The sequence below is a fragment of the Oncorhynchus clarkii genome, chromosome 32, assembly GCF_045791955.1.
Source record: "Oncorhynchus clarkii lewisi isolate Uvic-CL-2024 chromosome 32, UVic_Ocla_1.0, whole genome shotgun sequence".
Classification (NCBI taxonomy): domain Eukaryota; kingdom Metazoa; phylum Chordata; class Actinopteri; order Salmoniformes; family Salmonidae; genus Oncorhynchus; species Oncorhynchus clarkii.
Genome location: NC_092178.1, coordinates 16,738,014 through 16,756,288, shown reverse-complemented (window position 1 = coordinate 16,756,288; position 18,275 = coordinate 16,738,014). Strand labels below are relative to the sequence as shown.

Below are 18,275 nucleotides of genomic sequence, written 5' to 3'. Positions count from 1 at the left end.
TGAAACGTGCTGGATCAGGCTTCGTCGCTCTTCATTCTCAGGGGGTGTTCAAAATGGCAGCCTATTCCCTTTATACTACTTTCGATTAGGGTGCCGTTCGGGATGTACCTTCAGTGCCAATAGGAGGTGAAGCTTAGGGCTTTTTTTTTGGATCATGTTCTCTCTCTCTCAAAATTCAAAGGGGCTTTATTGGCATTGGAAACTTGTTAACATTGCCAAAGCAAGTATGGAGCTCTGTGGTCATACATTTGACAGGAGGTTAGGACGTGCAGCTCAGTCTCCACCTCATTTTGTGGACAGTGTGCACCAAGCCTGCATTCTCTCGATCCAGGTCTGCCTATAGCGGCCTCTCTCAGTAGCAAGGCTATGCTCACTGAGTCTGTACATAGTCAGACTCAGGCCCTTCTTGCCTTGTCTCTTAGATTGTTCATTGCCTTGTGGAAGTTACCGGGGTGTTGTTTTGGCTGAGGTAGGTGAAATTCTTTGTGCTCTAGGGAAACTGTTTCTCGATAGAATATCTATTTATTGTCTTGGCTTCTGGACCTTTTTTGGAACACCATTTTTTCTTACTAAGATTCACTGACACAGTCTGTGCAGAAGGTATAGGTCCTGCTGTGGGCCCTTCTTGGTTGGGATCAGAAACAGTAGATCATCTGCAAACAGTAGACATTTGATTTCCAAGTCCAGTAGGGTGAGGCCGGGTGCTGCAGACAGTTCAAGTGCCCTCGCCAAGTCATTGATACACAGTGCATTCAGAAAGTATTCAGACCCCTTGACTTTTTACAGATGTTATGTTACAGCCTTATTCTAAAATAATACCCGATAATGACAAAGTGAAAATAGGTTTTAGAAGTTTTTGCAAATGCAAAAAATAAAAAAAACATCTGGAATGTCTTATTTACATAAGTATTCAGACCCTTTGCTATGAGACTCGAAATTGATTTAAGGCACATCCTGTTTCCATTGATCATCCTTGAGGTGTTTCAATAACTTGATTAGAGTCCACCTGTGGTAAATTCAATTGATTGGACATTATTTGTAAAGGTGCGCACCTGTGTAGATAAGGTACCACAGTTGACAGTACATGTCAGATCAAAAACCAAGCCATGAGGTTGAAGGAATTATCCTTAGAGCTCCGAGACAGGATTGTGTCGAGGCACAGATCAAATCAAATCAAATCAAATTTTATTTGTCACATACACATGGTTAGCAGATGTTAATGCGAGTGTAGCGAAATGCTTGTGCTTCTAGTTCCGACAATGCAGTAATAACAAGTAATCTAACTAACAATTCCAAAACTACTGTCTTGTACACAGTGTAAGGGGATAAAGAATATGTACATAAGGATATATGAATGAGTGATGGTACAGAGTAGCATAGGCAAGATACAGTAGATGGTATCGAGTACAGTATGTACAAATTAGATGAGTATGTAAACAAAGTGGCATAGTTTAAAGTGGCTAGTGATACATGTATTACATAAGGATACAGTCGATGATATAGAGTACAGTATATACGTATGCATATGAGATGAATAATGTAGGGTAAGTAACATTATATAAGGTAGCATTGTTTAAAGTGGCTAGTGATATATTTACATCATTTCCCATCAATTCCCATTATTAAAGTGGCTGGAGTTGAGTCAGTGTCAGTGTGTTGGCAGCAGCCACTCAGTGTTAGTGGTGGCTGTTTAACAGTCTGATGGCCTTGAGATAGAAGCTGTTTTTCAGTCTCTCGGTCCCAGCTTTGATGCACCTGTACTGACCTCGCCTTCTGGATGATAGCGGGGTGAACAGGCAGTGGCTCGGGTGGTTGATGTCCTTGATGATCTTTATGGCCTTCCTGTGACATCGGGTGGTGTAGGTGTCCTGGAGGGCAGGTAGTTTGCCCCCGGTGATGCGTTGTGCAGACCTCACTACCCTCTGGAGAGCCTTACGGTTGAGGGCGGTGCAGTTGCCATACCAGGCGGTGATACAGCCTGCCAGGATGCTCTCGATTGTGCATCTGTAGAAGTTTGTGAGTGCTTTTGGTGACAAGCCGAATTTCTTCAGCCTCCTGAGGTTGAAGAGGCGCTGCTGCGCCTTCTTCACGATGCTGTCTGTGTGAGTGGACCAATTCAGTTTGTCTGTGATGTGTATGCCGAGGAACTTAAAACTTGCTACCCTCTCCACTACTGTTCCATCGATGTGGATAGGGGGGTGTTCCCTCTGCTGTTTCCTGAAGTCCACAATCATCTCCTTAGTTTTGTTGACGTTGAGTGTGAGGTTATTTTCCTGACACCACACTCTGGGGAAGTTTACCAAAACATCCCCAAGAACACAGTGGCCTCCATCATTCTTAAATGGAAGAATCTTGGAACCACCAAGACTCTTCCTTGAGTGGTCCGCCTGACCAAACTGAGCAATCGGGGGAGAAGGGCCTTGGTCAGGGAGGTGTCCAAGAACACGATGGTCACTTTGACAGAGCTCTAGAGATCCTCTGTGGAGATGTGAGAACATTCTCTGCAGCACTCCACCAATCAGGCCAGGTGGAAGCCACTCCTCAGTAAAAGGGGGAAAAGAGGATGCCTAGTCAGTTGTACAACTGAATGCCTTCAACTGAAATGTGTCTTCCGCATTTAATCCAACCCCTCTGAATCAGAGAGGTGTGGGGGTGCTGCCTTAATCGGTATCCATGTCTTCAGTGCCCGGGGAACAGTGGGTTAACTGCCTTGCTCATGGGCAGAATGACAGATTTTTACCTTGTCAGCTCGGGGATTCGATCGAGCAAACTTTCTGTTACTGGCCCAACACTCTAACCACTAGGCTACAAAAGCACATGACATCCTGCTTGGAGTTTTCCAAAGGGCACCTAAAGAACTTTGACCTTGAGAAACAAGATTCTCTGGTCTGTTGAAACCTTGACCTGAATGCAAAGCGTCACGTCTGGAGGAAACCTGGCACCATCCTTATGGTGAAGCATGGTGGTGGTGGCACCATCCCTACGGTGAAGCATGGTGGTGGTGGCAGCATCATGCTGTGGAGGTGTTTTTCTTCAGCAGGGACTGGGAGACTAGTCAGGATTGAGGGAAAGATGAACGAAGCAAAGTACAGAGAGATCCTTTATGACAATCTGCTCCAGATTGCTCAGGATCTCAGATTGGGGTGAAGGTTCACCTTCCAACAGGACAACTGCCAGGTCGCAGTTGTAAATGAGAACTTGTTCTCAACTAGCCTACCTGGTAAAATAAAGGGGAATATATATATAAGCACACAGCCAAGACAACGCAGGAGTGGCTTTGAGACAAGTCTCTGAATGTCCTTGAGTGGCCAAGCAGGAGCCCTGGACCAACCCAATCAAACATCTCTGGAGAGACATGAAAATAGCTGTGCAGCGATGCTCACCATCCAACCTGACGGAACTTGAGAGGATCTGCAGAGAATAATGGGAGAAACTCCCCAAATACTGGTGTGCCAAACTTGTAGCTTTACCCAAGGGGACTCAAGGCTGTAATCGCTGTCAAAGATGCTTCAACAAAGTACTGAGTAAAGGGTCTGAATACTTATTTCAGTTTTTATTTTATTTTATACATTTGCAAAAATGTCTATAAAAGCTGTCTTTTCTTTCTCATTATGGAGTATTGTGTGTACATTGATGAGATGAAACTTTTTATTACATTTTAGAATAAGGCTGTAACATAACAAAATGTGGAAAATGTCAAGGGGTCTGAGTACTTTCCAAATGCACTGTAAACACTGAACAGAAATATAAACACAACATAAAGTGTTGGTCCCATGTCTGATAAGCTGCAATAAAATTTCCCAGAAATGCTCCATACTCACAGAAAGCTTATTTCTCTCATTCTGTGCACAATTTCTTTTTACATCCCTGTTGGTGAACATTTCTCCTTTGCCAAGATAATCCATCCACCTGACAGGTGTGGTATATCATTGTACAGGTGCACCTTGTGCTGGAGACAATAAAATGCTACTCTGAAATGTGCAGTTTTATCACACAACACAATACCACAGATGTCTCAGGTTTTGAGTGAGCATGCAATTGGCATGCTGACTGCTGGAATGGCCACCAGAGCTTTTGCCAGATAATTTAATGTTAATTTCTCTACCATTTCTCTCCATCGTAGTTTTAGATAATTTGGCAGTACGTCCAACCGGCCTCACGACCGCAGACCACGTGTAACCACGCCAGCCTAGGACCTCCGTATCTGGCTTTTTCACCTGCGGGATTGTCTGAGACCAGCCACCCTGGCAGTTGATGAAACTATGGGATTGCACAACTGAGGAATTTCTGCACAAACTGTCAGAAACCGTCTCAGGGAAGCTCATCTGTGTGCTCGTCATCCTCACCAGGGTCTAGACATCGTAACCATGCTCACCTTCAATGTCCACCTGCATGCTGGAGAAGTCTGCTCTTCACAGATTAAACTGTACCGGTTTCAACTGTACTGGGCAGTATGGTGTCATGTGGGTGAGCGGTTTGCTGATGTCAACGTTGTGAACAGAGTTCTCCATGGTGGGGTTATGATGTGGGAAGGCATAAGCTCCGGACAACAAACACCATTGCATTTTATTGATGGCAATTTGAATGCACAGCGATAACGTGACGAGATACTGAGGCCCATTGTTGTGCCATTCATTCACCACCAACACGATAATGCACAGCCCCATGTCGCAAGGATCTGTTCACAATTACTGGAAGCTGAAAATATCCCAGTTCTTCTATGGCCTTGATACTCACCAGACATATCACCCATTTGAGCAAGTTTGGGATGCTCTGGATCGACGTGTGAGACCGCGTGTTCCAGTTCCCACCAATATCCAGCAACTTCGCACACCATTGAAGAGGAGTGGGACAACATTCCACAGGCCACAATCAACAGCCTGATTAACTCTATACGAAGGAGATGTCACACTGCATAAGGCAAATGGTGGTCACCGGATACTGACTGGTTTTCTGATCCACGCCCCTACTTTTTTAAAAATATATCTGTGACCAACAGATGTATGTCTGTATTCCCAGTCATGTGGCCTAATTTATTTATTTAAATTGACTGATTTCCTTCAATTAACTGTGACTCATTAAAATCCTTAAAATTGTTGCATGTTGCTTTTATATATTTATTCAGTGCCTTATAGTGTATATGTTGAAGCTGTATCCCTGTCTCACTCCACAGCTCTGAGGAAACACCCCCCAACACCACTTTCCATCAGTTTATATAGCAGACCCTTGTGCCAAATTGTGTCTAAAGCTTTTTTGAAATCAACAAAGCTTGAGCAGACTACGCGACTGTCTTGGTGTGCTTGGACCATGTTAGTTTGTTGGTGATGTGGATACCAAGGAACTTGGAGGTCTCAAACGGCTCCACTACAGCCCCGTCAATGAGAATTGGGGCGTGCTCGGTCCTCCTTTTTCCTGTAGTCCACAATCAACTCCTTTTGTCTTGATCACGTTGAGGAAGGCTTCTTAACAGCCTTACCCCCAAGCCAAAAGACTCCTGAACATCTAATCAGATGGCTACCCAGACTCTTTGCATTGCCCCCCCCCCCCCCCCCATTTCTACGTAGCTGCTACTCTGTTATTATCTATGCATAGTCACTTTAATAAATCTACCTATAAGTACACATTACCTCAATTACCTCGACACCGGTGCCCCCGCACATTGTCTCTGTACATAGCCTCGCTATAGTTATTTTACTGCTGCTCTTTAATTATTTGCTACTTTTCCTTCTTACTTTTTTTTAGGTATTTTCTGCATCGTTGGTTATGGGCTAGTAAGTAAGCATTTCACTGTTGTATTCAGTGCATGTGACAAATAAAATTAGATTTTGATTCAATTTTTGTTTTTCAATATGGGTGTACAAGTTCACTCCTCTTTCCTTTCTCTTTTCTCTCTTGTCCTCCCTCCCTCCCCTCTCTCTTCCACTTTCTATCGGCTTCCTTCCTCTCTGCAGAGGACAAGACTTCTTATGTTTCCTCATAAATATTTGAGCAGAAACCCGACACTTTCTGCTGTCCAACAAATCAAATCCTTCTCTCTCTTTACCGCCTCCTTTGTTGATGCCTTTGTTCTCCCAGTTGTGACCTTCTGGCGTGAGATTGATTTTCAGGTCCTTGAGGTGATTTGTGATTTTTGGGGGGGTGCAATTTCACTCTTTCCAAGTCCATAATAACCCAGTGGAGTAACGGGTCACTTTAGTGGTGTGACCTCCTTGCTGCAAGTGTCTCTCAGATTACATTTCTATCCCTAATGTTTTCTATAAAGACAGGGAGAGAGAGAGAGAGAGACTTACCCTCTCGTGTCTCTGTAGTTATCCTCTCTGGCAGAGCTGTTTTGTATGGTCTACATATTACCGAGGCTTAAGGACATGATCACCTTTCACAACCGTTTGCTCTATAACAATCCACAATTTGCATTGTAAAGTGGAGAAAAATAAAACTACCTCCTCCAGGGTAACACATACACACATAGTGAATCTTGATTGGCTTACTGCTGTGTAGCCCAGTGCAGCCTATAAGTTAACCCAGAGCAGAATTCCAGTGTTCCTGGCAGCCCTGACTACCCCTCTCCTCTACCAAGAATCCCCTCCACTAGAGTTACTATTTACCATATCTCTCTGTGATGAGAGAGGAAGGATGATGTGGTCCTGCATCCCAGATGGCACCCTATTCCCTATATAGTTCACTACTTTTGACCAGAGCTCACACATGCAAATGCACAAACACTCGCTTGCGCACGAAAACACACAGTTTATCTTGCTTTGCTGCTTCTTTGATTTCTGTATATCTATAGATGAACACATCACTCCCACGAAGGCTGTAGTATTCTGTATATCTATAGATGAACACATCACTCCCACGAAGGCTCTAGTATTCTGTATATCTATAGATGAACACATCACTCCCACGAAGGCTCTAGTATTCTGTATATCTATAGATGAACACATCACTCCCACGAAGGCTCTAGTTTTCTTGTATATAAATAAACACATCACTCCCACGAAGGCTCTAGTATTCTGTATATCTATAGATGAACACATCACTCCCACGAAGGCTCTAGTATTCTGTATATCTATAGATGAACACATCACTCCCACGAAGACGCTTTGATTTCTGTATATCTATAAATAAACACATCACTTCCACGAAGGCTCTAGTTTTCTGTATATCTATAAACACATCACTCCAATGAAGGCTCTAGTGATGTTTTCTGTAAATCTATAAATAAACATCACTCCACGAAGGCTCTAGTTTTCTGTATATCTATAAATAAACACATCACTCCAATGAAGGCTCTAGTTTTCTGTATATCTATAAATAAACACATCACTCCAATGAAGGCTCTAGTTTTCTGTAAATCTATAAATAAACACATCACTCCAATGAAGGCTCTAGTTTTCTGTAAATCTATAAATAAACACATCACTCCAATGAAGGCTCTAGTTTTCTGTAAATCTATAAATAAACACATCACTCCAATGAAGGCTCTAGTTTTCTGTAAATCTATAAATAAACACATCACTCCCACAAAGGCTCTAGTTTTCTGCCTGTATGTGAAAACGGTCATCTTATAACACTAAAGGCAGTGTTGATGCATCATTCTGTTTACAAAGGGAAGGCACTATTGCTTCGGTGCGCGTCCTCTTGAAGATGAGTTTTGGTGTGCGTGCGCGCGCATCCTCCTGAAGATGAGTTGTGGTGTGCGTGCGTGTCGCTATGCTCCTATACCCAAAGTGAAAAGGGCAGCTTGTGCTCCTCAAGACAATGCTCTTCTATTTTTGCCTCCTGTGTTCTGTCTTTCTCTCTCCGCCGTCCTCCCTTTCCTCTTTCCTAGAACAGAGGACGAAACACAATTTTCTCTGAATGAGCCTAAAGAAGGGAGAGGCATGAACGGACAGAGAGAGCGAGAGAGAGAGTCTGTGTTTTTAGTGAGGAGCCTGGTTTCATCAACACAATACAGACAGCTGCAGGTCTGGAAGGACTCACACACACACTGAAGGCAAAGTTCCTCAAAGTTCTCATTATACATACACTCCAATGTTTAAACCGAGTCCAAAATTTCCCTCAGACTTATTTTAATATCGCAAAAAAAGAATGCTTTTGGTTTTTATGAATTTTGGGAAGTTCATGTCACAACAAAGAAAAGGTGACTGTGTGACACACCCTGGATGGAAATAAAGATGCAGCTAGCTAGTGTCTACTGAAGTCATGGCTCCCATGGCAACAGGCCCTGAACAAGGGCTGTGCTTATTTATTTTGGGGTGAGTCACTCAGTCACACAACACCACACCAGACCAGACAGATGACATGACTACTGTCTTAAGAATAAACAGTGCATGGGGAGCGAGAGACACAAAGGCTACATACATTGGCAGTGTCTGAAATGGCACCCTATTCTCTAGTGCAGCCATCGAGATGCGTTCTTTGCTTGCGTCCCAAATGACACCCTATTCCCTTTATAGTGCATTACATTAGACCATAGCCCGGGACCCTTTTCACTATATAGTACACTACTTTTGACCAGAGCTCTATACTGGACCCTGGTCTAAAGTAGTGCACCTCATAGGGAATAGAGTGGTATTTGGGACGCCACCCTTGAGTCGACCCTGAGACTGGATCCATGTATTATGAAAGAGGATTAAATATGTAAAGGAGCTTCTCATCCAGGAGTGAAGATGGTCCAGACAGAAGTCCTGAATAATACATGGTGTTGCTTTGCTGTTTTTTTTGTATATCTACAGTGTCTGTACCCCAAATGGCTCCCTAGTAGTGTGTGATCTATATAGTGCACTACTTCTGACCAGGACCAATGGATTGGGGGCCAAAAGTAGTGCAATGCCACTGCTTTTACTATAAGTTAATTATGACTATAAGTAATCTAACATGTGTCAAATAAATGATATCCAGCTCAGGACTCCAGCTATGCATTTAGTTATCTAAGTGGCTAGATGTCAAGTTCAAGCTTCTTGGTTACAGCAGAGACATTCAATCCCCTCCTCGATCAAGATCCCTGTTGCCTAAATTGTTTTGAGCAACAACAAAAAAGACATATATATATAATTTTATGTTTTATATTTGTCTTTTTTTGTTGTTGCACAAATATATACAGTTAAAGTCGGAAGTTTACATACCTCTTAGCCAAATATATTTAAACTCCTTTTTTTCACAATTTCTGACATTTAATCAGAGTAAAAATTATCTGTCTTAGGTCAGTTAGGATCACCACTAGAGAGAATTATTTAGTTCAGCTTTTATTTCTTTCATCCCATTCCCAGTGGGTCAGACGTTTACATACACTCAATTAGTATTTGGTAGCATTGCCTTTAATTTTTTTAAACTTGTTTCAAAACGTTTCGAGGAGCCTTCCACAAGCTTCCCACAATAAGTTGGGTGAATTTGGGCCCATTCCCCCTGACAGAGCTGGTGTAACTGAGTCAGTTTGTAGGCCTCCTTGCTCGCACACGCTTTTTCAGTTCTGCCCACAAATTTTCTATAGGATTGAGGTCAGGGCTTTGTGATGGCCACTCCAATACCTTGACTTTGTTGTCGTTAAGCCATTTTGCCACAACTTTGGAAGTATGCTTGGGGTCATTGTCCATTTGGAAGACCCATTTGCGACCAAGCTTTAATTTCCTGACTGATGTCTTGAGATGTTGCTTCAATATATCCACATAATTTTCCATCCTCATGATGCCATCTATTTTGTGAAGTGCACCAGTCCCTCTTGCAGCAAAGCACCCCCACAACATGATGCTGCCACCCCCTTGCTTCACGGTTGGGATGGTGTTCTTCGGCTTGCAAGCATCCCCCTATTTCCTCCAAACATAACGATGTTCATTATAGTCAAACAGTTCTATTTTTGTTTGATTAGACCAGAGGACGTTTCTCCAAAAAGTATGATCTTTGTCCCCATGTGCAGTTGCAAACCGTAGTCTGGCTTTTTTATGGCGGTTTTGGAGCAGTGGCTTCTTCCTTGCTGAGCGGCCTTTCAGGTTATGTCGATATAGTGCTCGTTTTACTGTGGATATAGATACCTTTGTACCCGTTTCCTCCAGTATCTTCACAAGGTCCTTTGCTGTTGTTCTGGGATTAATGTGCACATTTTGCACCAAAATATTTTAATCTCTAGGATACAGAACGCGTCTCCTTCCTGAGCGGAATGACATTGGCGTGGTTCTATGGTTTTTATACTTGCATACTATTGTTTGTACAGATGAACGTGGTACCTTCAGGCGTTTGGAAATTGCTCCCAAGGATGAACCAGACTTGTAGAGGTCTACAATTGTTTTTCTGGGGTCTTGGCTGATTTCTTTTGATTGCCCCATGATGTCAAGCAAAGAGGCACTGGGTTTGTAGGTAGGCCTTGAAATGCATTCACAGGTACACCTCCAATTGACTCACATGATGTCAATTAGCCTGTCAGAAGCTTCTAAAGCCATGACATAATTTACTTGACTTTTGCAAAGTGTTTAAAGGCACAGTCAACTAAGTTTACATAAACTTCTGACCCACTGGAATTGTGATACAGTGAATTATAAGTGAAATAATCTGTCTGTAATCAATTGTTGGAAAAATTACTTGTGTCATGCACAAAGTAGATGTCCTTACCGACTTGCCAAAACTATAGTTTGTTAACCAGAAATTTGTGGAGTGGTTGAAAAACGAGTTTTAATGACTCCAACCTAAGTGTATGTAAACTTCTGACTTCAACTGTATATATTTAAACTATTCAGACCCATTCCATTTGTCCAAATTGTGTTGCTTGATTGGAGTCCAATCGATTGATTGTACATGATTTGGAAAGGCACACACCTGTCTATATAAAGTTCCACAGTTGACAGTGCATGTCAGAGCAAAAACCAAGCCATGAGGTCGAAGGAATTGTCCGTAGAGCTCAGAGACAGGATTGTGTCAGCACAGATCTAGGGAAGGGTACCAAAAAATGTCTGCAGAATTGAAGGTCCCCAAGAACACAGTGCCCTCCATCATTCTTAAATGGAAGAAGTTTGTATCCACCAAGACTTTTCCTTGAGCTGGCTGCCTGGCTGAACTGAGCATTCGGGCAGAAGTGCCTTGGTCAGACAGGTGACCAAGATTCTGATGTTTCCTCTGACAGAGCTTCAGAGCTTCTCCGTTGAGATGGGAGAACCTCCTAGAAGGACAACCATCTCTGCAGCACTCCACCAGTTAGGCCTTTATGGTAGAGTGACCAGATGGAAACCACTCCTCAGTAAAAGATGGAACGGAGAAAAGTACAGCGACAACAGAACAACGACCCTAAGCGCACAGCCAAGACAACACAGGCATGGCTTCGGGACAAGTCTCAATGTCCTTGAGTGGCCCAGCCAGAGCCCAAACTTGAACCCGATCATCTCTGGAGAGACCTAAAAATAGCTGTGCAGCGATGCTCCCCATCCAAACTGACATAACTTGAGAGTATCTCCTGAGAAGAATGGGAGAAACTCCCCAAATAAAGGTGTGCCAAGCTTGTAGCATCATACCCAAGAAGACTCAAGAGGCCCAAGAAGACTCTTTTTTGTCATTATGGGGTAATGTTTGTAGGTTTATGAGGGAAAACAATAATCTAATCAATTTTAATATGAGGTTGTAACGTAAAAAAAATTGGATTTAGTTTGTTGTTGTATATACAGTATAAGTACAAGTCAAAAGTTTGGATTTTGTTTGTTGTTGTATATACAGTATAAGTACAAGTCAAAAGTTTAGACACTACTCATTCAAGGGTTTTTCTTTATTTTTACTATTTGTATACATTGTAGAATAATAGTAAAGACATCAAAACTATGAAATAAGACATTGAATCATGTAGTAACCCCAGATAATGTTAAACAAATCAAAAAAATATGTTATATTTGAGATTCTTCAAAGTAGCCACCCTTTGCGTTGATGACAGCTTTGCGCACTCTTGGCATTCTCTCAACCAGCTTCATGAGGTAGTCACCTGGAATGCATTTCAATTAACAGGTGCGCCTTGTTAGTAGTGAATTTGTGGAATTTCTTTCCTTAATGCCTTTTAGCCAATCAGTTGTTTTGAGAAGGTAGGGTTGGTATACAGAAGATATCCCTATTTGGTAAAAGATTAAGTCATATTATGGCAATAACAGCTCAAATATGCAAATAGAAATGACAGTCCATTACATTTAAGACATGAAGGTCAGTCAATCTGGAGAATTTCAAGAACTTTGAAAGTGTCTTCAAGTGCTGTCGCAAAAACCATCAAACACCATGATGAAACTGGCTCTCATGAGGAACGCCACAGGAATGGAAGACCCAGAGTTACCTCTGCCGCAGAGGATAAGTTCAAACCAGCCTCAGAAATTGCAGCCCAAATAAATGCTTCATGGTGTTCAAGTAACAGACACACCTCAACATCAACTGTTCAGAGGAGACTGTGTGAATCAGGCTTTCATGCTCGTATTGCTGTGAAGAAACCACTGCTAAAGGACATCAATAAGAAGAAGAGACTTGCTTGGGTCAAGAAACACGAGCAGTGGACATTACACCAGTGGAAATCTGTCCTTTGGTCTGATAAGTCCAAATTTGAGATTTTTGGTTCCAACCGCTGTGTCTTTGTGAGATGTAGAGTAGGTGAAGAGATGATCTCCGCATGTGTGGTTCCCACCATGAAGCATGGAGGAGGAGGTGTGATGGTTTGGCATTGCTTTGCTGGAAACACTGTCAGTGATTTATTTAGAATTGGAAGCACACTTAACCAGCATGGCTGCCACAGCATTCTGCAGCGTTACGCCATCTTATCTGGTTTGCGCTTAGTGGGACCATAATTCGTTTTTTAACATGACAATGACCCAACAAACCTCCAGGCTGTTTACAGGCTATTTGACAAAGGAGAGTGATGACCTGGCCTCCACAATCACCTGACCTCAACCCAATTGAAATGGTTTGGGATAAGTTGGACCGCTGAGTGAAGGAAAAGCAGCCAACAAGTGCTCAGCATATGTGGGAACTCCTTCAAGACAGTTGGAAAAGCATTCCATGTGAAGCTGGTTGAGAGAATGCGAAGAGTGTGCGAAGTTGTCATCAAGTTAAAAGGTGGCTACTTTGTAGAATCTAAAATCTAAATATATTTTGATTTGTTGAAAAATAAATGGGTTACTACTTTATTCCATATGTGTTATTTCATAGTTTTGATGCCTCACTATTATTCTACAATGTAGAAAATAGTCTAAATAAAGAAAAACCCTTGAATGAGTAGGTGTGGACAAACCTTTGACTGGTAATGTATATAATTGTTTTATATAATACAAAATAATAATAGCGCCACTTGCTAGCTAATACTGTATATCCCTGTATGGTACAGAAATGGTATGACTGTATGAAAACCAGAAAATCTGGATACCGCCCAACACTAGGAAGTGTTGCCTGCCTCAGAGGTCTGTCCGGTCCTCTGGACTTCTCTGAGTGGAGACAGCAGCTTAACCAGTCTTGTCTTAGGAAGCCAGGGAAGATTAATTCTCTCTCTCTCTCTCTCTCTCTCTCTCTCTCTCTCTCTCTCTCTCTCTCTCTCTCTCTCTCTCTCTCTCTCTCTTTCTCTTTCTCTCTTTCTCTCTCTCCCCCTTTCTCTCTCTCTCTCTCTCCCCCTTTCTCTCTCTCTCTCTCCCCCTTTCTCTCTCTCTCTCTCTCTCCCCCTTTATCTCTCTCTCTCCCTCTATGTCTGTTTGCGAGGTGTATATGTGGAATTGTATGTCCTTGTCTGCTAATGCTCCTCAAGCCTGTAACACCTCTGATGCTGCCTGCCATGTATGTCACACCGCTGCTCTCATCACCAAGAGCCAAGCACGACACACAACCTGGCCACTGGAGATAAGCTGCTGAGGCTGGGTTCAGGAGCAACACCTGCTGAGGTTGGGTTCAGGAGCAACACCTGCTGATGTTGGGTTCAGGAGCAACACCTGCTGAGGTTGGGTTCAGGAGCAACACCTGCTGAGGTTGGGTTCAGTAGCAACACCTGCTGAGGTTGGGTTCAGGAGCAACAACTGCTGAGGTTGTGTTCAGTAGCAACACCTGCTGAGGTTGTGTTCAGGAGCAACACCTGCTGAGGTTGGGTTCAGGAGCAACACCTGCTGAGGTTGGGTTCAGGAGCAACACCTGCTGAGGTTGGGTTCAGGAGCAACACCTGCTGAGGTTGGGTTCAGGAGCAACACCTGCTGAGGTTGGGTTCAAAAGCAACACCTGCTGAGGTTGGGTTCAGGAGCAACACCTGCTGAGGTTGGGTTCAAAAGCAACACCTGCTGAGGTTGGGTTCAGGAGCAACACCTGCTGAGGTTGGGTTCAGTAGCAACACCTGCTGAGGTTGGGTTCAGTAGCAACACCTGCTGAGGTTGGGTTCAGGAGCAACACCTGCTGAGGTTGGGTTCGGGAGCAACACCTGCTGAGGTTTGGTTCAGTAGCAACACCTGCTGAGGTTGGGTTCGGGAACAACACCTGCTGATGTTGGGTTCGGGAGCAACACCTGCTGAGGTTGGGTTCGGGAGCAACAACTGCTGAGGTTGGGTTCAGGAGCAACACCTGCTGAGGTTGGGTTCAGGAGCAACACCTGCTGAGGTTGGGTTCAGTAGCAACACCTGCTGAGGTTGGGTTCGGGAGCAACACCTGCTGAGGTTGGGTTCGGGAGCAACAACTGCTGAGGTTGGGTTCAGGAGCAACAACTGCTGAGGTTGGGTTCAGTAGCAACAACTGCTGAGGTTGGGTTCAGGAGCAACAACTGCTGAGGTTGGGTTCAGGAGCAACACCTGCTGAGGTTGGGTCCCGGAGCAACAACTGCTGAGGTTGGGTTCAGGAGCAACACCTGCTGAGGTTGGGTTCAGGAGCAACACCTGCTGAGGTTGGGTTCAGGAGCAACACCTGCTGAGGTTGGGTTCAGTAGCAACACCTGCTGAGGTTGGGTTCAGTAGCAACACCTGCTGAGGCTGGGTTCAGGAGCAACACCTGCTGAGGTTGGGTTCAGGAGTAACAACTGCTGAGGTTGGGTTCAGTAGCAACACCTGCTGAGGTTGGGTTCAGTAGCAACACCTGCTGAGGTTGGGTTCAGTAGCAACACCTGCTGAGGCTGGGTTCAGGAGCAACACCTGCTGAGGTTGGGTTCAGGAGTAACAACTGCTGAGGTTGGGTTCAGTAGCAACACCTGCTGAGGGCAAAAGGGGTGCAACTCAATATTAGGAAGGTGTTCATAATGTTTCGTACATTTGGTATAGTACTGTGTCAGCAAAAATGTAATTTTATGAATTCTATTCTAATCTATTGTAGTCTGTTCTACTCTATGCTGTCCATTCACTAACATGACCTCCTCTGTCTTTCTCTCCCTCCAGGTTTGGATGAGAGCTCTTCAGCAGTGAGACAGTGAGAGGCACCTCCACACCCCCTCCACCGCCATCATGCCACCGCCCTCCGATATTGTCAAGGTGGCCATCGAGTGGCCGGGGGCCTTCCCAAAGCTCATGGAGATAGACCAGGTCAGTGCCTGATGAAAAAGAGGGGCCAATTTCCCAATAAGATGCCCAGTACTACTTTCACCTATTGTCTCAAAACCATTGGTGACAATCCTACGCATTGCTAGTCCTTTGCCTGACTCAGATTAGTGCAGACGTCAGTTGCACTCATAAAGCCTAGTTTTCCGGACCTAGATTCTCAATTGAGCATGCTTTTTAGTCCAGGACAAGGCTTAATAATGTTATGTTATAATTAAGCAATAAGGCAGGAGGGGGTGGCCAATATACCACGGCTAAGGGCTGTTCTTATCCACAACACAACGTGGAGTGCCTGGATACAGCCGTTAGCTGTGGTATATTGGCCATATACCACAAACCCCATAGCTTTATTGCTATTATAAACTGGTTACCAACGTAATTAGAGCAGTAAAAATACACGAATGCACACCTGCCGTCAGTGGCTCTCAGTGGTTAGGAAGATGAAGAATTCACCTAGGGTGCATCCCAAATGGCACTCTATTCCCTTTATTGTGCACAACATTTGACCAGGACTCATAGGGTGCCATTTGGGATGCAGCCATCAAGGTAATGCAGAAATCAGTCACCTCTATTTCACCTCAATTTCCTACTGTACCCCTGAGCTAGTAGTTTACCCTGGGTGGCTGCAACACAGCACAGTAATCCTTTGTTGTGGATTATAATGTACACACCCACTGATGTAAAGGGCAATGTACACAAGGTGTCCTGTCACACGCTTGATGTGAAATGTGATACACCTATAGCACAAATTACACCTCTAGGTATATCATCTCTGTAAATGTAATTGTTACTCTGTTACTGACAATGTACACTGTCATGGAGTTAGGTGCTACTGAGAGATGCATGCATTTTCAGCCAAGCTGTTTTAACTGTGAAAACATGCCCACACTTCTTTCTCTTCCTCCCTCTCTCGACTCTCCTCCCTCCCCTCTCCTCCCTCTTTCTCTCCTCTGTGTGGCCTCTGTTAGCAGCCTAGGCCCTGCAGAATATTCCTTGAGAATATTGAGACTAGCAGCCAGCTCAGTGCTCTGGAGCTTATTGAGACTAGCAGCCAGCTCAGTGCTCTGGAGCTTATTGAGACTAGCAGCCAGCTCAGTGCTCTGGAGCTTATTGAGACTAGCAGCCAGCTCAGTGCTCTGGAGCACATTGAGACTAGCAGCCAGCTCAGTGCTCTGGAGCTTATTGAGACTAGCAGCCAGCTCAGTGCTCTGGAGTCCATTGAGACTAGCAGCCAGCTCAGTGCTCTGGAGCTTATTGAGACTAGCAACCAGCTCAGTGCTCTGGAGCCCATTGAGACTAGCAGCCAGCTCAGTGCTCTGGAGCTTATTGAGACTAGCAGCCAGCTCAGTGCTCTGGAGTCCATTGAGACTAGCAGCCAGCTCAGTGCTCTGGAGCCCATTGAGACTAGCAGCCAGCTCAGTGCTCTGGAGTCCATTGAGACTAGCAGCCAGCTCAGTGCTCTGGAGCCCATTGAGACTAGCAGCCAGCTCAGTGCTCTGGAGTCCATTGAGACTAGCAGCCAGCTCAGTGCTCTGGAGCTTATTGAGACTAGCAGCCAGCTCAGTGCTCTGGAGCTCATTGAGACTAGCAGCCAGCTCAGTGCTCTGGAGCTTATTGAGACTAGCAGCCAGCTCAGTGCTCTGGAGCTTATTGAGACTAGCAGCCAGCTCAGTGCTCTGGAGCTCATTGAGACTAGCAGCCAGCTCAGTGCTCTGGAGCTTATTGAGACTAGCAGCCAGCTCAGTGCTCTGGAGCCCATTGAGACTAGCAGCCAGCTCAGTGCTCTGGAGCTCATTGAGACTAGCAGCCAGCTCAGTGCTCTGGAGCTTATTGAGACTAGCAGCCAGCTCAGTGCTCTGGAGCTCATTGAGACTAGCAGCCAGCTCAGTGCTCTGGAGCTTATTGAGACTAGCAACCAGCTCAGTGCTCTGGAGCCCATTGAGACTAGCAGCCAGCTCAGTGCTCTGGAGCTTATTGAGACTAGCAGCCAGCTCAGTGCTCTGGAGCCCATTGAGACTAGCAGCCAGCTCAGTGCTCTGGAGCCCATTGAGACTAGCAGCCAGCTCAGTGCTCTGGAGTCCATTGAGACTAGCAGCCAGCTCAGTGCTCTGGAGCCCATTGAGACTAGCAGCCAGCTCAGTGCTCTGGAGCCCATTGAGACTAGCAGCCAGCTCAGTGCTCTGGAGCCCATTGAGACTAGCAGCCAGCTCAGTGCTCTGGAGTCCATTGAGACTAGCAGCCAGCTCAGTGCTCTGGAGCCCATTGAGACTAGCAGCCAGCTCAGTGCTCTGGAGCTTATTGAGACCAGTAGCCAGCTCAGTGCTCTGGAGTCCATTGAGACTAGCAGCCAGCTCAGTGCTCTGGAGCCCATTGAGACTAGCAGCCAGCTCAGTGCTCTGGAGTCCATTGAGACTAGCAGCCAGCTCAGTGCTCTGGAGCTCATTGAGACTAGAGCCTCTACAGAGTGAGCTGCTGCCTCTCTATCACATAGCAACACTGTGTGCGTGTGTGTGTGTAACTCTGCTGCTCTACCCAAACATTTGTTTTTTAGTGTCTGAGAATTGATCTATGTACAGCACATGCTAAGGAGAGAGAACTAGCTACTGTAGCTCTGAGGGGCTGGTGAGGATGCTCTAGACAGGGAGAGAGAGGGTGGAGGTTGAGATAGAGGGGGGTGATAGCAAGACCGATAGAGAGTGGGGAGGTAGGGTAAGCGAGAGAGGTAGTGAGATAGAGGGGGAGGTAGCGAGAGAGGTGGAGGTAGGGAGGTAGAGA

At 44.9% G+C, this 18,275-nt stretch overlaps 1 protein-coding gene across 11 annotated transcripts in view; it reads left to right on the top strand.

Annotated features, from left to right (window-relative positions):
- LOC139391712 (engulfment and cell motility protein 1-like) overlaps window positions 1-18,275 on the top strand; it is a 195,343-nt gene that overhangs the window by 64,677 nt on the left and 112,391 nt on the right. For all 11 annotated transcript variants that reach the window (XR_011629600.1, XR_011629603.1, XR_011629602.1 and 8 more), the window contains one exon: window positions 15,342-15,485. Coding sequence is in view for 7 of the 11 variants with exons in the window: in XM_071139199.1 (XP_070995300.1) it covers window positions 15,408-15,485 (78 nt within the window). In the remaining 4 variants the exon portion in view is untranslated. The remainder of the gene's footprint in view (window positions 1-15,341; window positions 15,486-18,275) is intronic.